The following is a 25,477-nucleotide window of genomic DNA, read 5'->3' as shown; positions in this document are numbered from 1 at the left end:
CATACCATAATAAAAAAAATTAAGCAGATTCTTAACAAGAGCCCTTGCTAATTAATTATTTGCACATTCTCACTTTTAAGTCTGTAAATTATTAAAGAAAGTCCCCGTCCTTACTTCGACATAAACAGTTTTATGATCCCATGAATCACAATTATCCGCTTAAGTAATGTTTTCGCTGCACCTGAGGTTCTTTTCGCTCTTTTAAAGACGAGCATTCGTCGCTCTAAACAAAGAAGAAATAGAAACTAGTGGAAGAAACTCAGGATTAGCGCGTTTAACATATTTTCTTTCGTATTTATACGACTTGGCTCAAAGAAGCGTTAAGAAAGAAAAAAGGCGAACATTATGGTTCGTTAAATACTTGTAGTTACGAAACACAATTATTATTTTGTGTGTGTGGATTACTTACAGCACGTAGCAGAAATATATATTTCACGAAAGAGAAAGCAGAGTTGATCGTTTGGTCTTCTAATCCAGTTCACTTTCAGCTGGAAACTAAATACTGTACTGTGGAACGAGCTATATCTTTAATCTTTTAATTTCTGATCTGTATTACAATCCTACATCTTACAATTTAAGACGGTTACACAGTCATTTCCAACTAAATGCTCTGTTGTCCCAGGTTAATGCTTCTCTTCTGAGTAAATCACATGGAGAGGGCAAGGAGCTAGCAGGTAATCTCACATTGATAAATACAGTGGTGACAGGTAGCAATAATACCAATAGCATACTCGACGATTCTGCAGAGGCTGCGGTGGCTCAGTGGTAGAGCCTTCACCTCTGGTGTTTGAGGTCCCGGGTTCGATCACAGCCCCCGCGAAGTGAACTTTGTGGTGGACAAACACCGTGTGCGTGGGTTTCCTCGAGATTCTCCCGTTTCCTCCCACTTTCTTCATTCTACCATTTCATTCATTACTCATCATCACCGTCTCCTTTAGCCTAACCGGCATAACCGTGGTTCGTAAAACACAGATTTTATTTCATTTTCGATGATTCTGCAGGTATAGTACTCGTGGATCATTGACTATACGCATACTGTTAACACTTGATTATTCTAATTTCCTATTTTATCAATAACTACACGTACACTGCCAACACTTGGTTATTCTAATCTTCTAACGTGTCTTGGTTTTATAATAACGATATCGGCTCGTTATGTGCTTAAATTCATATTTTCCACTGCACTGTAAAGAATTTTGCTGGAAGTTCGCAAAAGATGAAACAATGAAAACAGAACGTGCTACATGGGGAGTACAGTGGTGTAATCATAAAGCTTTTAGTTCAAACACTAGTTATCTCTGGTTCGATTCCAGCCCATGTAAGCCTGATGAGGACATCATCTTCTTAGAATGATTGATTGATCTTAACAGTTTAGCAAGGATACAACTGAAATCCAATTAAATGTTTGAACCAAGGCCATCTAGTATAGAAAGGTGAGCACTCTAGAACTGAGATCTATCAAGTAGAGATCGATGTCTCATTTTAATCGTATCGCGTTTCGCTTTTTGTTTGCTCAAGTCAAGTATCCCTTTTCAGCATCGAGTCTGTACGAGACGTGGGCCTAAAGTTTAAAGTAGAATCTGAACTACCGTAGGGTCATCAAGTTTAGGAGGCTCAGGTGAACAGGTCATGTAGCCAGAATGGAAGAAAGGTATGAACGCTGTCAAAGTTTTGACTGGAAATCCAATCGGGAAAACGTCCATTAGGAAGACCTAGGCGCACATAGGAGAACAATATTAAGGTGGATCTCGTAGAATTAAGAATACAAAGTACACACTGGGATTTACTTGCCTAAGGATAGAAGTCAGTGGAGAGCTTTTGTGAACGCGGCATTGAACCTCCGGGTTCCATACGCCATAGAGTTAGTTAGTTGATTATGCTTGACAAATAAATTGATACAAATAACGCGTTTCAGAGTATTTGAAACCGTTTCGGAGAGACTAATAATATTAGAAATAAAGAGGAAGGAAAAGCAACTCCACATGGGATCTTTTTAGACGAAATTGTTTCATTGGGGATAATAGAAGATTTGACAGAATACGAAAGAGGGAAGAAAGCAAAAATATTACAATTGGTGAACGCTATTGAACAGAATTAAATGTTAGCCAAAGGAAAAAAGATTAACGAAGGATCGAACTCCATTTACTTAATATGTGGTTGAGTTAGCAGACGAGTTGATCATCATCATTAAAATTATAAATGAAACTATATATTCAACCTGCAGATAGCAACCCTGAAAGGCACTGAAAGAAAATAAGGGCAGATTCGCAAATAAATGTTTCTTCTTCTTTGCCGTTCTCACGGGGCAAAGAGATAATACGCGACCTCGAAACACCATCAATAGCGCTGCCAGAGTTGACTGCAGACAAATGACGTCACGGTACCTCTGACCGCGGAGAGATTTCCCTGGAGGTGTTAAGAAAGTTGTAACAGAAGGAGCAGACGAAGAAATTGAAGACACAAACATTACGCGGACGACGTTAACCAGAATTTCTCTCTCTCTCCCTCTCCCGCCACAGACATAGAGATTGTGTTTCATTTTCCACCGTTGTTGGTGCTGCCATATATTTAAACGAATTCCATTGCAGTGGTTCCTTGGTTAGATGGATACTAGTAGGAGAAAAAGGAGAGAACACTTTAGCCGTTGTAGTTTCCTTGATATTATCACCAGATGTCTCTACTTTAAATAAGTTTTATCTATGCAAAGTCAAGAGTACTTGAGTTACCACATAAGTGGTTTCGTATGTAAAGCAGAAAACTATACGAGAAAGAGAACAGAAAGGGACAAAAACCCAGAGAATATAGTTTAAAACAAAATCTTAGGTGAACACAGGCCCACAGGGAATAGAGAAACAAAGAGACACAACACCTTAAATTTTACCTTCCCCTGTGCATTATGCCGAATAATGATCCGAAAGTTCCAGTGTACCTCCGTAAACTTAACACAAATACTGTTCTTTCGCGTTTTGTTGCTGAACGTAACTTTGAGTGAATGTACTGTCTAGTTCAGAAAACGACCATGATAACCCAGCATCTTTCAAAATCTTCTATGCTCTTATCAATGAGAAGAAGTAAGTAAAGCATTGAGATTCGTCTTTTGATGTTGAATGTGTTTATTTCAATGCAATAAGTATAAATGCAGTGTTCTTACCGGGGTGTGGACGATCCGCTTTGGCTCTCAATCTTTCATATAATCTTAGTGTTAAAAACTGATTTCAATACACGTTGAGATAACGATTTTTTGAAGCTTTAAGCTCGTTAAGCCCCTTGTTGTTATACAACCCCCAATTTAGCTCAGATTGGTTGGTTGCCCGCACACACGGCGCAATTAAAGATATGTAAGGTAAGGCACTGTAGTAATTAAATTGTCACTAAACTATCCTAAGTTTTGACGTTAAAATATGACTTTCTAAAATAATAATAATAATAAAAAAGGTAGCAGAGTGTTTCCTCTTTTAAAAAAGAAAAATACTTTAAACTCTTCTTTACAAATACGTATCTGTTCCCCGAAAAAAGAGTTTTTTTTCTTTTAGCCATCCAAATTCAGATATCCAAAATTGTATCCATACTACCCATTAGCCGAGATGTTAGGAGACCACTCTTTTAGCAATGGTGTAACCATAGGCGCTACAGACGCCAAAGACCCCAGATTTGATTCCTGGCGGGAGTTCATGTTATTTGAATCCCACGTTAAGCACCATTTCCACTTCTCATATCTTAACCAATGTTATGTTCCAATCAACAAACTGAAGGATTAGCAGGTGAAGATGTGAATGAAACTTATATTAAGAATATATGTGATTTGCATCGTATGTTCAACTGTAGATTGAAAAGTTCAGAACAAAGGTATATAATCTAACTGCCTACGAAAACAAAGGAAGAAATCTAAAAGGTTGCTTCTAAGGGAGGTGGTAATTGTCTACGCAATGCCTTCGGAATTTTCATCTATAGTCTGTTCATACTATAAAGAAAGTAAGTTAATTTGATTGAGATTATTTTCAAAACTATTCAACCAATTTAACAGCTTGTTTATAATTTTACATCCTTTTCAGGTTTCAGCATCATTGCTGTATGAGACGTGGAACTACATTTTGAAATGAAATGAAATTTTCTAGTTTTACGTCCCACGGTTATGCCGGTTAGGCTAAAGGAGACGGTGATGATGAGAGATGAATGAAATGGTGGAATGAAGAAAGTGGGAGGAAACTGGAGAACCCCGAGAAAACCCACGCACACGGTGTTTGTACACTACAAAATTCACTTGGCGGGAGCAGGGTTTGAACCCAAGACCCCTAGCACCAGAGGTGAACGCTCTACCACTGAGCCACCGCGACCCCTGGAACTACATCTTATTGTGGGATCCGAACCACAAGAGTTCCCACTGGAAATCGAACTTGAATTCTCTAAGCACATATTCACGAAAGAGCACCCAATTTCAACAGTTCTATTAACATTGGAAAGTAAATTTCCTGCAGATGGTTATAGACTTATCCTTTTCAGCTTCCTATCTCCCAAGAAAGATTGTTTGCAATTCTACAAGATACTTATTACAAAGTAATTCCTTACGTGTTGAGTTAAATTTAATGTACATACACACGTACAATATAAGCAACTATGATAAAACTGGCGCTAACCAAATTATTCCAAAGCAAACTTGTAATAAAGGAAGAACTTCTAATAAAGCTGATGTCTACGAAAGTCCTCACGATTTCTACGTATTGCAGTGATTTCAACGCACGAAATTGGTTAAATATAGCGGTTTCTGGACGCGATAAAGCAATCTAACTAACTTCTAATTTTCAGGAACACATAGGAGCTTCTTCAGGTAAGGATAAAAATTTAGAATGACGCAAAGGAATGAAGCGTAAGGGAAGAAAGGATGATTGTCGAGGAAAAGGCAAATATTGTCCTTGCTAACACCCGATGGTATTTACTCTGATCTTCATGAATCTATATTAAATGTTGCTGAACACAGATTTCGAGCAGGAGTCAGACACGAATAGAGACTACCAATGCAATATTTTTTACAAAACCAGTCGGGGTGTAGATGATTCGCTCTGGCTCTCAATCTTTCATATAAGCTTTGGCGTCAAAAATGGACTCCAAGACAAGTTAAGTAAACACAATAGTTCAGATACGACTTTTTGAAGCTTTGAGCTCGTTATACCCCTTGTTACTATGCAATCCACAATTTAACTCAGATTGGTTGGTTGCCTATACATATGGCGCTGTTCAAGATATGACCTTTAAGTAAGACATAATACTGTAAAAGCTCAATGCAGAGTCATTGTTAACTTCGTAGTAAGAGCTTGACTAATGTGAGTTGCTAACCCGGTATTTAGAAGCACATTCGTGAAGTTTAAAACGATTTTATATCGAAGAAGGCCAGCCACGACTTCTAAGCAGTGTTATCCAAACACAATTAGAGAAATCACTATAAGCGAGAATACGTCTCTCGTACCTAGATCTCTCCCAATGTGTTTGGACATCCTGTGGAGAAGTCGCAGCTGGCCTTCCTCGATATAAATTGTTAACTTCACGAACGTGTTAATAAATACGGAAGTTAGTATCACGCGTTAGTCAAACTCTTACTCTGCATAGGGCCCTTAATTACTACAGTGCCTTACTTAAATGTCGTATCTTGAATAGCGCCATATGTATAGGCAACCAGCCAATCTGAGCCAAATTGTGGGTTGTATAATAACAAGGGATGTAACGAGCTTTAAGCTTTAAAAAGTATCTTTAAACTAAAGTAATTTATTTACTTGTATAAATTTCATCCGCATCTCTCTCCAAAACCACAGACTATAACCTACATAGTATAAAGCTACTGCTCTTCCATAGCATTCTTAAGCCAAACCTATTACAACTCCCAACAAGCAATGAACTGGATTTCATACACTTTTACCTGGATGACATCTATATTTGTTCACTCTATATATATCCAGGTTCAACGTACATCATAAAACGTTAATTCTTCAGGTGATTTTTATCAGAAGGTAATAATCATTTAAAGAAAAAGCATAAAAGTTAGAAATTTTATGCATTTGGACATTCATAATTTAAGATAAACATTCAATCCGGTTACGTTTTTAACGAGAAGGGTTTATGTTGCTTGTGTGTACTTCCTTGAATTCTAATAATAATTTAATATTTGGTGAAAAGTGTGCGCCTCTGTAAAGAATTATAATTGTAGTATAGTAAGTTCTAGAATGATTTTATATATGATTTTAGAGAGTTATAAGTCTCTATGTGAAGCTCCCAATTTTCAGCAAGTCACCTGAGGTTATTTTTATATAACATTTTGTATCTGCCCACTAATTGGATTTTTATTTGTATCTAACAAGGAAAAGCTACGTTGTAATTCTTACCACAGATTTAAATGTTACCATGGTAATTAAATTCAGGTATTTTTCATGTATAATTTTATGGAAACGAAACATAATTTTCTACATTATATATATATATATATATATATATATATATATATATATATATATATATATATATATGAATATAAAGGGTTTAAATGCTTGAGATTCTTAAGTTGATTCCAATTAAAAATAATTTCATGTGGCAACGAGAACACTTGAAATATGAATTGATTTTTTAATATATATATATATATATATATAACCTCTTTCGTTTTTTAAATGAAGTTTTATTATAAAAATAAAAGTAAGTCCAATAATAGCAAATAATAAATGCACAGTATAAAAAAGAAGAAAACTGGTAAAAATGGAAAACAACCTCTAAATGAGTTCTCCAAGATAGTCGCAGCACGAATCTGCTCTGCTCGCTGGTCTCGAAATAAAATGAAATATTTTAGTTTAAGCTCCCACGATTAAACCTTTTACGCTGACGGAGACTGTGATTAAGGCAAGTGAATGATGATGGAAGAATTGGTGGAATAAGAAAGTGGGAGGAAACGGAGGTAGCACTGAGAAAACCCACGGACACGATGTTGTTCACCACAAACTTACTTTGGCCAGGGATAGAACTAGGGACCCTTCGCACCAGAGGTAAGCACTCTACCATTATGCCACCGTGACCCCTTCACTGGTCTAGAGATTAGCGCGTATACCTTTGGGGCATGAGGTCCTAATTTCGATTCTCTGATGGGGTATCGAACACACTAGACCTTCAGATCCCACTTTAAAATGTAGGTCTTGTCCAAAATAGCCTCACTGTTGACAAAAAAGAACATATAAACAGCAAGTATCAGTGCTACGTGTACACCACGTGAAAGAGTTCGGTTTGTGGCGCTTGATATTTTCTCAATATTGAAATCGGAACTGATAGTAGATTTCTACTACTTCCAATTTTAGAAAAATGATTCTAGTGTTGATTTAAATATACGCTTTGTTGATTGCAGAAAACCGCTTCTCGCTATTACTCCACTGCGACCAACGTTAAAACTGCAATTGGTTGATTTTTATCACTTCCATCTTAAATAGAGGGTTGAAAGAGAAGATGGTACCTATTCGTAGAATGCTAAATCGATTTTTTTTTAAAAAAAAGTCTCCCTATCTCTGATAAAGTTTGCTCTATGTATATCAATATTGGAACAGAAAGTTATACTGGATCTCTATCACCTTCGGTTTTAATAGTAATTCTTTACGTGCCAGGATGAAGATTAAATTTATTCTTAGAATACTAAATCGATCGAAGGAAACGGTTTTTCGCTATCTATTACCGTTTCTACCATATAGTGATCAACAATAAAATAAGAAATGTTTGAATTTTTATCATTTCCAGTGTGCATATCATATCTCTCAATAAACTTAATTCCTATTAATGTTTGTCTATTTACACCCTGGTCAAATTGAAGGTGATCCACCAAGCACCTCTTTATAGGCTTTTCATCTCCCAGACGGACACACCGACCGACAGGGTAAATTTTATTTTTATTTTATTATTTTTTAAAAATTTTATTTAACAATCACCAGATACAGCTCAGAGGCCATTTTACACTGGATATCTAACAACAACAATGGAAAGGATTTTGGGAAGGTATCGGCCAGGGCCTGTTTAGTAGGTACGATCCCGGCATTTGCCTGGTAGGACAGGAAAATCCTGGAAAATCCCAGTCAGGATGATCGGCAGCGGGAATCGAACCCGCGACCTCCCGAATGCGAAGCCAACGCTCTACCACTTCAGCTACTTCGCTCGGTGAAAATATATGATATATATAAAAGAGTTTCTGTAACCCGAATTTCTTTTTTTAAAAAATCAATCAATTAACACCACGAAAATAACTTGTTTCTCATTGAGGTCATTAAAATATACAGTATTGTTCAAAAAAAGCAAGCCACCACGCTTTCTTTGAAACGCCTTTCCTTCAAAATAGTAGACACACTACACATTAATGAGACGAAGACAATAAGTCTTTATTTGAATTTTTCTTTTTAAATCTTAACATGCACAAGGCGGAAGAGTAAGTGGGCGAACATTTATCTCTGCATATAAAAGTATAAAAGACCCACTAATTCTCTACGCCTAATTTTAAGACAATAAAAATTATTGGAAGAATTATAGTATGCCGAACGTCACTATAAGCTTTTTTATTCTTGCAGTGTTCAACTTCTCTTTACCTTGAGTTCAAAAACTCTCTGATAGGTGATGCTAATGTATTTTTTTTAAAAAAAAAAAAAGCTATGGGCATTTTGAATGGATTTTTCGTAAATAATCGTTTCAAAATTTAGCTTGATCTAGTTTTGCGCTCAAACTTTGGCTCTTTGTACACTATAAATTAAAAGCCGTAATTGTTTACTTGTCCTAATAACGAACAGTAAAAAGCCTTGCTTACTTGTTCTAATAACAAGCACCAAAAAGCCCTAATTGTTTACTTGTGCTAATAACAAGCAGCCAAAAGCCCTAATTGTTTACTTGTTCTAATAACAAGCAGCAAAAAGCCCTAATTGTTTACTTGTTCTAATAACAAGCAGCAAAAAGTCCCAATTGTTTACTTGTTCTAATAACAAGCAGCAAAAAGTCCCAATTGTTTACTTGTCATAATAACAAGCAGCAAAAAGTCCCAATTGTTTACTTGTCATAATAACAAGCAGCAAAAAGTCCCAATTGTTTACTTGTTCTAATAACAAGCAGCAAAAAGTCCCAATTGTTTACTTGTCATAATAACAAGCAGCAAAAAGCCTTGTTTACTTGTTCTAATAACAAGCAGCAAAAAGCCTTGTTTACTTGTTCTAATAACAAGCAGCAAAAAGCCCTAATTGTTTACTTGTGCTAATAACAAGCAGCAAAGTATCTTTATGTTCAATATCATCATAATCAATTTTCAAATAATTAAATTGAAAAATACAGTTTAAGTTGCAATTAAACCGTCACAATAGTTTCAAATCTGCTAATTGCTTCCACCATAGCGACATATATTTACATCAGACAGAACAGATAGCGATTCCTATAAGCTTTGACTGTGTCGTTAATACTGTTAGGAATTAACGTTACTCAGACCAGTATTTTTTGTTACGTCAATAGGATTTCTTAAAATTGACCCCTGTTACAAGGCAGCCCCACTGTGCAGTGATGTAGAATTGGTTGTATATCACACAGGCGTATATTAATGCTGAAAACCAACGATAAGTTTTCTGTCTAAGCGACTAACACATGTTATTCCAATCTCAACTTCGAAGATCAAGTCACTAGACCACTTCACAAATTACCATCTAAAAATGCTGAAAGTAAATCAGCTACTACCTACAAAATCAAATGTTGACAGAAGATATTACCTTCTAAAACGGCCACCTGATTTTGTTAGAAATGGAAACTCAGAAATTAAAAGACCAACACTGTTTTATAAAAGACATGATAATAAGACAATTTACAAGGAATAGTTATATTTTACAACATTTGCTGTTCATGCCAAACGAGTCTTTTGTTTAAAAATTAACTCTATTCAAGATAGTAAAAGAGAACCACACAAAACTTGATTTTATAAATTAATTTACGCTGGTAGTAGAAATGGTCAGTATTATAAGATATTCTCTCATTCCTCCCATAATTTCTTTTAGGTTTAACTAAGAAAATCTTATAGTTCAGGTTAAACTTGTAGTAGCAATACTCTAAGCTTTATATACCATCTCATCTCCAAGTATCTGGTACACTCATGTCCAAAATTATTGTCGCATTTCTATAAATGATGTTGTTGTAGGAATATAATTTGATAACGAATTCGCCCAGTATTTCTTGTAATGTTGGTATGTGTATAATCGGCAAAGACATGTATGTGAAAAATTTCATGTCAAAAGAGCAGTAAATAAGAACAATAAAACGAAAATAAAACTTTCTTGTCCATATAGCAACATTTTGTTTTAATCATTCTAATTTTCGTATTTATAATTCTTTTCCTATGAAATTTACCACAAATATATATTTCCCGATTATACACATAGTACCAGTATTAAAAGTACCCTGTAAAATCAGTATTTCTTACAAGAAGACAGTTATAAATATGCGACAATCATTTTGGACATGAGTATACATATATATTTTCATACTTCAAGAATGTAAAGTTTTTAACCAATATATTTTGAGATCTATTAAAAAAACTGTTAACTTCAAAAGCGCTTTTAACCTCAGAAAATATTTTACCCTTTAACCTAAAATAAAAATGTAACATCAGCAAGTTTTCTTGTACGGGATATGATATACCGTATGAATAATTACCTTTAAAGTCGCTGTTGGCCGTGAAGATGTTAACAGATTGAGTTCTCATTAACGAACTCGGTCGAATTAATTGCTTTATCTGTCTATTGCAAAATACAATTAAAAAGTGCGTTTTTATTCAAGAGTTATCGTGTGAAGTAAAGGACGGACAGACGGGAAACTAACGTTCCATAAACATCAGTAGCGCAATTCTAATAACATTACAATCTTGTAAGGCCCTTTAGCGTAATCATAGTAACAATATTGTAAGGCCCTCTAGCGTGATCATGATAACATTACAATGTTATAAGACCTACTAGCGTGATTATAAGAACATTACAATTTATAAGGCTTATTAGCGTTATCCTAATATCACTGCAATCTTATAAAGCCCACTAGCAGTTATCTTAATAACACTACAATCTTATAAGGCCCACTAGCGTTATCCTAATAACATTACAGTCTTGTAAGACCACTAGCGTTATCCTAATAACATTACAGTCTTGTAAGACCCACTAGCGTTATCATAACAATATTACAATCTTATAAGCCCTACTAGCGTGATACTGATAACATTACAATCTGATAAGGCCCTCTAGCGTGATACTAATGACATTATCAACGTATGAGGCCTACTAGCGTGCTCCAAATAATAAAAAGAAGCAGACATTAGCATCAGCACATTGTTTCACGTACAACCTACCAACCGCGTAGGTATAGTAAAGAGATACAAAATGGGGGAGAGATGGACGCTGTCATATCAGAGCAAGACGAGGAGGAGAGGGGGAGAGCTTTCGAAACGAGGCAGGGAGGCATTGAATTGATACAGATTTGTTTTTCTACCGCTTGTGTTCCCCTGTGCCTCTATAGTTTCCTTTTGTTCTAGAGAAGTTTAAAAAAAAAAAAAAAAGAATCACAATCAAGCATCGATGAACAAAACTAACCTATCAAACCCAATTGGATTGATCTTCTTTCAGTATCCTCTCTGAAATAGAGAATCTATTTTTTTCTCTCCCCCTCTACTCTTTTATTTCATATTTTTTTTCGATAAAAAAGTGATCAATGGGGCAACAACAGTGGAGAAGCAATGTATCTACACCACCTCGTTCGCAGTTGAATTGTATCTTCATCCGGGATCTAGAAATATGAAAAATAATAAATATCTCGTTTCACGACATACCCATGGTTTGTAAAAGAGGACATGTTTGTAGGATTTGATACAAACTGAACACCTATTGTGCATTTTATCTCCTATATTAAGATGGATTTGTAAGACGTATCATTCGAGAGCACATACATAGAACTTTTATTTTAATCATTTTAAATATATTCTCTGTTTATATGTCAACTGGAGCTTAATAAAGAGTTCAATAAGTGAACACCAAGCCAAAGCCTGAGTTCGAACAAGCGCGAGTTTTACTGAGGCTAATGCAAACATTAGAGAGTGCGAGCCTCATCGAAGTTAAGAAGCGCGAGTTCTTAGTCAGCGCTAGTCTAATCAAGTTAACGACCGCGAGCCTCATTTAGGCTAGAGAACCCGAGCGCAGACGAGTGCGAACTTAAAAAGTAGTGTAACTCTCGTTGAGATTAGCGAACGCAAACCTCGTTGGGGTTATTAAACCTAAGCATGAACCCCATTCAGTATGAACCTGAGCACGAACTCCAATAGCTAACCTGAGCACGAACACCACTGAGGATAAAAGCCTGATTTCGAGTCGTACTAAGCATAGTGAGCCTGAGTACAAGCTCCACTGAGCATAGTGAACCTGAGCATGAGCCCCATTGAGGGTACAGAGCCTGATATGAACCTAATTGTGGGCAGTGAGCCTTAGCACGAACCTCACGGAGAGCAGTTAGCCTGAGCAGGAACCCCATTGAGGGTAGTGAGTCTGAGCATGAACCTCATTGAGGGTAGTGAGCCTGAGCATGAACCTCATTGAGGGTAATGAGCCTGAGCATGAACCTCATTGAGGGTAGTGAGCCTGAGCATGAACCTCATTGAGGGCAGTTAGCCTGAGCTTGAACCTCATTGAGGGAAGTTGGCCTGAGCAGGAACCTCATTGAGGGCAGTTAGCCTGAGCAGGAACCCCATTGAGGGTAGTTAGCCTGAGCAGGAACCTCACTGAAAGTAGTGAGCCTGAGTACGAACTTCATTGAAGGTAGACAGCCTGAGTATGAACCTCACTGAAGATAGTAAGCCTACGTACAGCTCCATTGAGCATAGTAAGCCCGAATATGTGCTCCATTGAGGGTAGAGAGAGCCTAATACGAACCTCAAGAATTCGCATACCAAATCATTACCTTGTGGTACAGTGGCCACTAAATCCAATTGGGTGATGTTCCAAAGTATAGCTTATTCTTTGGTAAAAAAAAAAAAAAAAAAAAAAAGCTTTTCATGGTTGTCCATTTGTGTCGCCAGACTTTGTCAAGAGAAAACATTTCATAGTTTCGACTGAAATTTCACTTGCATCTACAATTGCACGTATCATATTGAAGCTTAGACATTTTGGTTAACAGATGAGTGAACACAAATGTCGGTTTACAGAACATCCCAACTTTATGCGATTCTTTGCCAAGTTAACATAAATGTTAACTTGACAAAGAATCGCAATTAGTAATAAACATCAAATTAGCTTAAGCTCTTTAAACTTTAAACTTTATATAGTGTAATGGAATTAATAATTTATTTCTCATTTTAGTAAAAAAAAGTGCTCTTCAAACTTTAAACTATGAATGGTTTAGTGAAATTAATAATTTACCTTTCGTTAGTTATATTTTCTATAGTTGTTCTCGTGAAGATAGTTAATAAAAACTTTCTATCTAAGCAAACACTTATAACACTCGCCACAAAAATATAGCCAATATTAACTGGTTTCAACCACTTTAACTCCACATACAGCAACGCACTAGAAGGCGTTAATAATGTGTTCGGCTTGGTTCAGCATGTAATAGTCTAGAAAAAAAGGTTATGTCGGTTTACCATACGTCAGTGGCGTATTTATGATTTTGTTTCGGAAGGGAGGGGGCTCTGCTAACTTTATCCCAGGAAATGTGAAAATTCTACAAGACATTTCATTTACTTGAAAATAGTAAATAAAATTTCGAGTGGGGGGGGCTTAAGCCCGGAAGCCCTCCTTTAAAGACGCCACTGCCATACGTTATCAGTTTTGTTGCTTTTTCTCTAACATCGTTTCAATACGCAAGATTACAATTTTATTTTCTAAGAATATTTTACAAGACTTACAAACCTGTGATGATTGTATGGGGTGGCCGAGGGAAATTCCTTCCAACCTGGACCATATATCCTACTATGCTCAATATAGTTCCCCACTATTTTCGTAACACTGCTTTTCACTCTCAATGTATTGAAATACCCCTCCTCCGGAGAAAAATCTTCTGAAACCATCCTGCCTAAAAAGATTATATAAAACTTTTGCAAATGTATATCAAGTCTGCCGACATCATAGCCAAGTGGTTATGGCATTGGACACACGTCGGCGTAGTCCCAGGTTCGATTCCCGGCCAATGGTTTCCAATTTGTGGCGTTTACTCAACGTCGTGAGGCAAACTGGGGGAGTCACGTGAATAAAAGAGGTGATGGTCACTAGGTATAGAAAACTCCTGATATGCCTCTGAAGAACATGGTGACACAGCGCGCTGATCACATGTTAGTCGGTAGGCTGGATGTAGTTCAGCCGATCGCTAACAGATGGCGCTGGAGTGGCCAAAGCCCACAAAGAGTTGTCACACCAAGTGGTTTGGTTTTATATATCAAGTTTATCCGAGGGCTTGATGGAGGTTTGTCTTACTGTGAAGGTAGCTGTTAACACATATCCTTTGTACGTTTTATATATCGATTTACATCGGTATAGTTAGTGTGGAAGAGATTAAATTTAAGTTGTAAAATTTGACTAAATCAAACAGGAAAATAATCTAATAAAACATCCACAAAAAAAGCATGGAACCGTAACTTACGATGACACTTAGTTTCTAATGTTATTTATTTCTAAAACTGTTTCCGTCCTTGTCATTTTAAACGCACGATCAGTGATGAGTACACAGACATAGTATTTGATATACATATAGCTATTATCGAGTTACTCAAAGGTGGCCTGTGACAGATAGCTACATACGTTGCAAACAAAACGAGAGGGAGGACTGTTCGCCCATCATAGCACTATTCCTCCACGCTCTTTCTAGGCAACGAAGACCGCGTTGTTGCCGGTAGCTGAGACGACTTGTTAAACGTGTTAAGTTTGTCGGCAGATCTGCTGTCTCTGTTGCTGAGCCTCTGGCAACAGCGCCTCCAATGCTCCACGTGCTCTACCGAACTGTCAGAAGCCACCTTTCCTTGCGCACACAGTAGAAGGATTGAACAGGTAGCATACAAGACTATACCGAAACAAATCTTTAAAACTTCTCTAGACGTAACCAAAATACTGAACTGCTTCTTAATTTTGACAGACTTACTGACTGATTTGTAATTATGTTCTTCGCCAGCAACGAGGCTAATTAACAGGACATTTAACTAACTAACTCTATGGCTTATGGAACCCGGAGGTTCAGTGCCGCGTTCACAAAAGCTCTCCACTGACTTCTATCCTTAGCTAACTGCACCCAGTTTCTACTTTGTATTCCTATCTCTGCGAGATCCATCTTAATATTATCCTCCCATCTGCGCCTAGGTCTTCCTAATGGTCGTTTTCCTATGGATCTTCCAGTCAAGACTTTGAAAGCGTTTCTACTTTCTTCCATTCTAGGTACATGACCTGCCCACCTAAGCCTCCTAGACTTGACGACCCTAACAATGTTGGGTAAACCGTATAAACTATGTAGTTCCTCGTTATAAAGTTTCCGCCATTCCCCATTCTCGTTCCTCTTGGGTCCGAATATTCTTCTCAGGATCTTGTTCTCAAATACTTTCAGTCTATGTTCTTCCCTCAGAGTAAGTGACCATGTTTCGCAACCATACAGAACAACAGGCATGATTATCGTTTTATATATTTTAAGCTTCAAATTCTTCGACAGAATTCGCGACGACAAGAGATTTTGAACCGAATAGTAACACGAATTCCCTGCTTTTAGTCGACATTTAATTTCTTCGTGAATATGATTTACAGAATGTAATATCTTTACTTGTAGAGAATTGAATGTTGCACCCTCCCTTTAGCTCCTTATAGCTTTAATGTAGCTCCTAGTTGGATAGTGGGTAGCCATTGCTTCGTTGAAAACTCCTTTTGAGAAAGGATAATGCGATACGCTCATTATAGCGATGGTCCGAAACTTGTTTCCAAGTTATACCAACAAGTAGAGGCAAATCCCCTAGCGAATAAAAATAGAACGGTATCTCAAGGTGACGAGGCTAAGAAAATAAAAAGAAACCGGATTCTCGGAAAACGTATAATTTCACAATCTTGCTAGTTATTATTCATGGCAGTGAAGGAGAAGACCTTTAATCATATCAATAACACGTGAAGAATACAAAGGAAGTTTAGTCTGGAACCGGCAATTTTAATTATCAAACCACGGAAGGTTATCGAATGTTGAAACATGAGCTATCTGTTCAAAAAATATTAAAAACTGTTTTACAAGATTTCGAAAATCTTTGCAAACAAAGTTCAACTACCTGATATAAGGATATGTAAAAACTATACTACGTAACTACTAGCCAAAAATCAACTTTTATTTTTTCTTAAAAAGACATTGTACGTCCCGTTTCCATCTTTCTCGGGTTACAGGACAGATTTCTGAAGGAAGGAACAGTCCCAGGAAATAAAGGACGTCTGGTCGTACTAGAGTATCTTCAGTGTGACGCTAGAGCGTTGCAAGGCAAACTCACACTCTACTTTTCTTCTGCCAGTAGGTATAACAACACTGTAGAATACCGAACCTCACGGTGTGATCACAACCGGGGAGAGTCCAACTCATGATGTGCAAAGCTGTAGAAACCAGCATGGACTACTGTACAATCCCTACTTGCCTACAGTACTTCAGATAAGGGTTGAGGTAGCACCTGCAGTACCGAAACCAATGACGAGTGTATTCCGCCTATTGATGAGTGGGATGTGCACTACTGGAGCGAATGATTCATGTAATCCTGTTATTGAGGAGTGGGACGTGCACCACCGGAACCCATGACTCGTGTAATCGATTCACTGAGGAGTGGGACGTGCGCTACCAGCACCAATGACTCGTAAAATCCGCCCATTGGGGAATGGAACGTGTACTACCGGAACCAACGACTCACGTAATCCACCCGTTAACATGTGACACGTGCAATACCAGAACCAATGAAACATACAATTCGCACACTGACAAGTGGGACGCACTACCAGAACCAATGACTCAGTAATCCACCCATTGAGGAGTGGGACAAACATCATCTCTCGCCGGCAGGGTGTTTCGTCACATTAGCTCAGCTTATTTTATAATGCGGTCAAGAATTTAATTGTATCCCTGGTAAACTACTGGATCAAAATTTACCTACCGATCGATAACACTAAGGAACTGCTATAGCAGAGGGACGATAGTTACAGTTTGAAGTGTAATCTGAACTATTGTAATATGCTTGGTGCTCTCCTACTGGGAATTGAACCAGAAACCTCGTACTCCAAACAGTGACGACGCTACGGGGCAAGGGAGTTGAGTTGAATTTCAGTTTAGCGTCCCTTTCAGCAGCTAGCCTATATGAGACGTGGACCTAACGTGGAATCCGAACCACATGAGCTCCCGCCGGGAATCGAACCCGGGTCTCTTGCACCAAAGGCGCGTACGCTAACCGCTTAGCCACGGAGGAGCTCTAGGGGGCAAGGAAGTGAACACCCCCAGTGGCATTGTCCGCCCCCTACAGACATGTTGTAGTGAAGGTGAAGTAGCATAAAACTATTATCTTCAGTAGGCTATACAAAGAAAATAGCTGCCCTCCCAAAAATGTATGTCCCTCCGCTTTCCCTCATCGGCAGAAGAAATTAAAGCTGGCGTAATCACTTGCTCCAAGGCCACACGCGGTACTCATTGCACAACGACGAAGGCTCTTATCTTTGTTCCTAGAACTTTTTATCGTTAATCATTTCTTTTGACTTTCTTAATTTCATTCTTCCCTAATTAAAAACTTCTTTCGTAACATTATACACAGAATAAAAGTTTCTATTTTTGCAATATTTAACTTCTTTAAAATTAAGAACGAGTAAAATAATGCGTGATCTAATGCCACAGCATCTATGTTATCGTAATAGATAAAACTAAGAAATATTTCTACCATTTGTCTTACGAAATAAAAGAATCTTTTCTTTTTTGCTTTCTTTTCTTTGTTTCGCGTTTCTTTATTTCTGCTTTGTAATTATCATCAACATCTTATTCTTCCCTTTTCTTCTAAATCTGTTTGTTCTGCTTTCTCTTGTTCTAACTCATATTATTTTTTTATTTTCTAAAACAAATAATACTATGAAGGTTTCTCAAGTTACCACACAAAGCACAGAAGGGGGAGGGGTAAAGTTCAAATTACAAGAAATGGTAAATAATAAAAACTGTCTACAACAGAAAATTCTAATTTTCTTCGATTACTATCTGTGTTTATTAAAAAAAAAAACACTTTTCTTTGAACTTTCCTTGTAGGTGTTTGCTTTTTAACCATCACTACACACACTAAAGTAATAAGTAGTAATGTCACGTGTACACAACGTAAAGGAGTTTGGTTAATATGGCGTGATATTATCTAAATTATTCTTGAAACCGGAAGCGGTAGTACACTTTTAGGTTTTAATAGAGAGATTAGAGTGAAGATGGATTATATTATTTTTGGGGGGGAGGGCACGTAATTGATTGCAGAGAACAGCTTCTCGCTAACTATTACATATTGTAATATAACTTCATATTAGTAAGAAAAACACGTCTTCGGCACGAGCACAAGCAAGCAGACGATTGGCACCACCGATGGAACATGAAGATATACGAAGAAGACCCCTTCGACCCCTCCATAGGCTCCGCCTCCGAAGACTGATTATAAAAACGGAAAGCTCGAGGCAAAATTCATTAGTTGTTAACTGCTCATCCCCTATCTACCTCTGAGCTGCAACGGGTAAGAGATGCTCCCTTCTCATCAAACTGCAACGGGAGGGAGAGATCGGTGGTGGAAGCATGGCATTTCCTGAGTATGTGGTACATTCAAATTCGGCTCAATTAATCAGCCTCTGTAGAAATAAAAGTTTCAACAGAACCGAAAATACTTAGGCATTTTTCTTCTAACGCATTCACACATTAGTAATATCTAAAATTTACTGCAAATAGGGTTTTATGGTTATTACGACAATCCGTTGGACTTCAGAATACTGTTTTCCGAAACATTAGATATAAACGATTGATACACGAAAAGAAGTGGAAACTCTTCAAGTTGACATTGTACATAGAAATGTTCTGTATGGTTCACTCGAGATGACAAAAGAGCAAGTGGCAGTAAGGTTTGAATCCTAATACTCTTCGGTTAATGGTCATCAGAGTAGTGATAATGTATATCCTAAGTTCTACCAACGTTCCCAGTTGTAAGGATGTGTAAACACGAGTCATAACGTACCTCCAATGGAAGACGTCACACGACGTTAGATCAGATATGCAAAACGAATGAAGTAATCCGTAACAGCAGGCCCAATTCAGCAATGTAACTTCATCCTTCAGGTAGGATGAATATCGACGTCTTAATGAAGGATGCTCCGTCTTGTTGAAAGATTTCTTTCTGGAGACAGTATTGTGTCGTGGAATAAACCCAACTAGAACATCTTCAGGTGAAAGCTATCCGTCACAGTCATTTTAGTGGAGAAGAAACAGTCCATATAAAGGTCTGTGAAATCGTACAGAAGATACTCTATCAAATGTTAAGATTCGGTGTATCACGTTTAAGCGGCACTTGTATATATTCAAGTATTGCGTACTATACACTTTATAAAATGACCCAGATAAATGACATGTTACTTCCTCTCTAAACATTACGTTGGTGACAAAATCATGCTTCCAAACTTTTTGATGTAAAATTCCTTTTTAACTAGATTGTAGTCATTTTCTAATTGCACTGTCCTCATGTTATGTGGTATATCATTTTATAATAATTGCACTGTCCTCGTGTTATTATGTAATATATTTTGTAATTGCACTGCCGTCTTGTTATCATGTGGTATATCATTTCGTAATTGTACTGCCCTCAAGTTATTATATAGTATATCATTTTATGAACGCACTGCCCTCGTGTGAGTGATATGAGGGAAAAGCTTGTATACCAATACACAATATTTCCTCATACCTATTGTGTCTATCAATACAAAACACACTACACACATTTCTTATTCTCTATAGTATTTTTTTTTCGAGATACATTTGGATTGTGTGCTTTTACCCGGGGTCACTCCAGAGGGGTCTAAAGTTGATAGGAGGGATTTCTGGAGGGAATTTCGCCGACATTCTCACAATGTTCTCCGTTCAAGTACGTTATGGGCCCTATTACATGGCGTTTCTGGAAAGCTTGTTTCATGCTGAAGAGAATAAACTATAAACCATGACTTTCCAATGAACAGCGTTGATGCAATAGCTATTTCGCTGCGAGTCTACAATTCTCTTTATACTATCAGGGTTGATGGGCCCCAGGGACTTACTCCATTGTCTACGGCACGTAATTTTTTTTATGTACGAACATATCTTTGTTATGTTTATCTAATGGACCAGGTTTGATTCGGATGTCCGGATGACACGTTCATGTCCGTTCCTTGTTCCCGTTTCTTTTAATGAAACAATGATTTCTGTATGTGTGATATTTTGGAAAATAGTACTTCAAAGTCTGGATAATCATTTAAGGTAGACCTGCTTATAAACGAAATAAGTTTCAAATGAATTTTAGAATCTCACTTACCTGCACGACTTTCGTGTCTTTTTCAAGATTCGTTTCCAACGGTACCAAAAGATCAACGTAGAATGCTTTTAACTGCAAAACAAAAGGAAGAATGTTGTCATTAATTTATTCTGATTTTTGATTTACATATGAAAACATTTCCAAATATGAAATTTCAATAGATAAGATAGTTATGTAAATTAACTTAAAATTAACATCTTGATAAAATTCAAAGGTTGAAGTTCTCCCAAAATTGTTTCAAATCATTGACCTTAGAAAGGAAAAAAAACAAAGTCAAGCGAAATCGCTATTTTGTAAGCGAAAACAAAAGACTAATCCCATTTCATTAAAGTGGTTAAATGTTTCCTACTTTAAGTAAATTATCCTTGCTTTTATCCCTAAATGACTTCCTTCAAAATGCAATCCTAAGTAAACAATTCTCTTGACTCCGCAAAAGAAATCATAATAATTCGGCTGTCTGTGAGACAAGATTTTTGAGGTTATCTCGTCTCGAAAAGTGTATCTGTTTCCATTGAAAAAGATCGTCTCGTCTCGCTTCATCTCGTGGACAACCCTAGAAAGTGAGTTTCTATCATTGGACTCAATACACAATATATACGTATATCTGTTTTTATTTCTTAGCATAAAAATGAAATGGAATGAAATTTCTAGTTTTCACGTTCCACGAATCTGTACTGTTTTTGACTAACGAAACTTTCGCCACTTAAATAAACAAAATTAATTCTCTAAGAGAACCCTAAGCCTAGACTTTGAGGAGTGCTTAGTCCACGGACCATAGTTTGAGCAACGCTGTTATTTAAGTTTCTATTCCCTATGATTAAACAAGCCACAAGGGCTTTTCATAATACTGTACCTTCCTATACAGTTACAAATCTCTCTCTAGAAAGAAAGACACGGAAAGAAAAAGAGAAACCAGAATTAAGTTACTTATGCAGGAACAACAGATGGAAATCTCTCGGTTATTTCCCAAGGTATGGCCAAAGGTACACGACTCTCATTATTAAAAGAAACCCAGTCAGTTAGTTACTTCTTGAAAAAACAGTAGAGTAATGACTGAAAAGTGCTAAAGTGCTATAGCTGTGGATGGATTCAGTATATTATATATATATATATATATATATATATATATATATATATATATATTTATTGTGTGTGAGAGTTAGAAACTCTCACTCTGGTTAAACTAAGAAACCCGCATTATCCTCCAAGACTAGTGGTTCTGGGTAGCAGATAATCAAATTAGAAAGATGAACAAGGGTTTCGGAAAGCACTGTGTTCTGGGAGTTTTCCCAACGCACGGAGAGTGAAACCAAGTGTTGTACTTTATGCGTTGGAGCTTCTTTTTGCCTTGAAGCAATACTAAATAATAAAAAAAATCAGATATCACAAAAGGAAAGCTAGAAAGAGAGGAATAAGGAAGGGATTTTCTAACGAAATGGAAAGAGGACTAGAAAGATTACAGTTGAAAACAGAAGAAAGTGAGAGGGAAAGAGAAAGAGGAGAAAGTATACAAAAAGTAAAAAACGATAGAAAATTATACTACCACCACAATACACCTCTACCATCAAGGCACTTGACGATTTCTAACCAAGAAAATTGTATTATTTCTTTGGTGGAGACTATGAGAGAAACCTATTCGTCTTTCTCGCTCTTTCTCCCCCTTGTCTCCTCAAGGGACTGAAGTTTCTTTGGAAACAAAATGAAAATCAACAATCCGCAAATATCCTGAAGAGGAACTTTTGTGGGTGGTGATGATGTAGGTAGAGAGAAGCAAACAACGACGCAAAAAGTACTTCTTTTTTGTGGAATTTTGTGGGAAAACAAACTTGTAGTAGATGAACAAACAGAATGTTCAAGAACACATTCCTTAACAAAATATTTCTAGCCAAAAAAATTCGTAACCGCGAAGAGTAGATAAAAGTTAAACATTTATGTTCGTACGTTCTCTCTTTTAGAGTAAGTTCCACTTTTCAATTCCAGGTTGCCTCCTGTTTTAGAGTATTATGTTCCTTGTCAGTAATCCTTTAAATCCTTGCGTTGTACAAGGTACACTGTATTCTAGTGAAGTAACGAACTATCAGCGCCTTAAGAATTAACCCAATGAAACTTAAGGAATCTTATTTTTGTGTGATAATAATAGCCATGCACTTGTCTAATATGTAAAATTTACTAAAATGGAATGAAATTTAACGTGTAACATCGTATCTACTTTAATTATGTTTTGTAGATTAAGAGAGATGGGTAATACTACGTCAGAACCACCATATCTAGCACAGATTCTTATATTTATCGGATTTTTTTTAACAATAGGAGCATTAGATCACCAAACAGTTTCTTGCTCTCCATACCCAGTCATAGTTCTGGTTCATGCTCTAATTTCTTCACAGTAAGTACTACACGACTTTGGAACAGTTTATCAAAATTAATTCATAATGTTTTAACAGTTGCCAAATTTTTAAAAATATGTGAATTCCCTTCTCTTAAGCAAAGATACAGATATTAGTGTCCCACGAGTCATCTTCGTCTTACCAAGTTATTGATTACCTATGAATGAACACACATCTAATTATTAACCATTGTTAATTTAATATATACCTATTGTAATATTCAATGACAGTCCGGGATTCTAGCCTTTCACCTTATTTTATAAAAATATTACAAATAGTCTTTGTATCTACAAAATGAACGTCTTAAAATCTTCCTTATGACCAATGAAGTGGAGGAAGGAAATGTTTTACACGGGAACCCCTTTAGCTCATGGCAGCCTACAGAGATGTAGGCAAGGTAGTATTCCTTCGTACAGAGCAACCTGAGGAGCAGGTGTAGGTTAAGTGATCAGTGGTCGATTGATACTTTTGTCCTTTCAAATCCATTTTTATAGGCCATGCCTGGGTGGCTCGTTCCTCTTCGGTTCCCGTCGTGCTGTCTTCGTGTCTTCGTGGTTTTATGTGTATCGTCTGCTGCACTTATGCTTGTAAACAATAACACGTGTTGCACGAATAACATGTGCTCGCACTCAAAGATGGAGATCCTTACAATATATTTCTAGTACCGCAATATACAATATTTAATTAATGTTTCTCTATATTACTTTGATTGTAGATTGTATTCTTCCCACAAAGACGTCTCTTATTTTTGTTTCTTTCTTTCTTCTCTTGTACACTGTATTTTATTTGGTTTTATGTTTGGTAGTATTTAATTATTTTCATTATTTAAGAAGCCTATTGATTTCTATGTTATTTAAATACTTTCCTTTTGTAATTATTTATATTTTTTTGTGTATTCATGTTTTAAAAATCAATATAAGCACGTGGTTAAGTGCTCGGAGAAAGGATGTAGAGCCATAACTTCGTCACGTAAAAGAAGTCATACATTAACGAATAAATTCAGTAATTTGAATGATTGTGAATGAGTTGGTGGAATGAGAATGTGGGAAGAAAGGCGAGAAAACTTAAGAACAAACCAGGGACCTCTTCTACCACAGATAAGCGCTCTACCACTGAGTCATTATTAGTATCGCCCCCGGCGTAAGCATATGGGAGATTATAGTTTCACGCCAAGTATATTATATATATATATATATGGTATCCCAGGAGTAATGGTACAAATGAAACCACAGATTCCTGGTACCAAAAACAAGTAAAATAGTTTATAGTCTGGAAGTGGACAGGGGCGGAGCTAGATAGTTTCCAATATGAAGGGAAAGAAACTTCACACTTAGGGAAAGGAACTTGCCTACTTACAAAACCAACATTGAAGATACATGTGAACAGTTACGGAACACACTGGGAATGATGCGATGCGATTAACACGTTGCATAGATGCGGGGAGACAGCACTTTGAATATCTTCTGTAGGTGCGTTTATTTTAGTACGTATGACCTAGTAGTTTGTAGTGCTACTCTGTGTAAGATACTACGTTACAAGTAAAGTAAATCGCTGTATATTCTGCCTGTTATTTCATTACATTACACGACTAGTTATACTTGTTCTTATTTCTAGCCCCTATCTGCAAGTTTCTATCTGGTATACCACTTTTCATTGTCCCTTGATATTATGTAACCATGCGAAGTGATCTTTGCTTTGACTCCCATTGTACATGTGCGTGCAATCCTGCCACAGATAACTTTTTTTTTGTATGATTTCCATCTTTACTGCACCATTTCAATACCCCTGCCGTACAGACATTCGGTAAATCCCTAAATGGCGTATGGACAATCCCTGGTGCAGTTATGTAACATACGTTTAACATGTCAAGTCAAGATGATCTTTATGTATTTATGAATCCCGCCCTAGCTCCCATCATTATTCCACCGCCAGATGTGAAATTCTTTCCTCCACATTCGAAGCTGTCTTGCTCCGCCCCTGTCTACTTCCGGACTATAGGTCATATAAACTTTTTTCTTCTTTTGGTGCCAGGAATCTGTGGTTTCATTTTTACCAGTACTTTTGAGACACCCTATATATATTAGTTCACTTCTTCAATGGGATAACGACGAAATCACCAATCCAGATGTGATGGACTGCATAGCTAAATGTCGGCTTGGGACGAGCCCATCGTTAATTGCCATGCAGCTTCTTTATTGCAGACTACAAATAACATCGAAGATAAAGCCAGACTTTTAGCGGTCATGTCCCCAGAAAACGGTGCATGGCTTCAAGCTCTACCATCACCATCTCTGGGCCTACACCTATCCAATGAGAGCTTCCGAGTATCAGTTGCACTACGGTTGGGAGCAGATATATGTGAACCACACCACTGCCCCATTTGTAGCACCTTTGTAGATTAAAAAGGATTACACGGTTTGTCGTGCAAAAGCAGCGCAGGCATACACCCACGTCATTCAAGTGTAAATGACATAATATTAAGAGCATTAATATCAGCAGGGATCCCAGCAGTGGGGGAACCGATTGGATGCAG

General features: G+C 37.1%; 1 protein-coding gene across 2 annotated transcripts in view; it reads right to left on the bottom strand.

Moving 5' to 3' along the window:
- IRSp53 (Insulin receptor substrate 53 kDa) overlaps nt 1–25,477 on the bottom strand; it is a 1,174,063-nt gene that overhangs the window by 101,190 nt on the left and 1,047,396 nt on the right. For both annotated transcript variants that reach the window (XM_081731708.1, XM_081731709.1), the window contains exon 5: nt 20,558–20,629. In XM_081731708.1, coding sequence (XP_081587834.1) covers nt 20,558–20,629 — 72 coding nt within the window. The remainder of the gene's footprint in view (nt 1–20,557; nt 20,630–25,477) is intronic.

Source organism: Thermobia domestica, chromosome 11, assembly GCF_964235325.1.
Source record: "Thermobia domestica chromosome 11, izTheDome1.hap1.1, whole genome shotgun sequence".
Classification (NCBI taxonomy): domain Eukaryota; kingdom Metazoa; phylum Arthropoda; class Insecta; order Zygentoma; family Lepismatidae; genus Thermobia; species Thermobia domestica.
The sequence above is the reverse complement of the archived record's forward strand: the minus strand, read 5'-3'. Positions and strand labels throughout refer to the sequence as shown.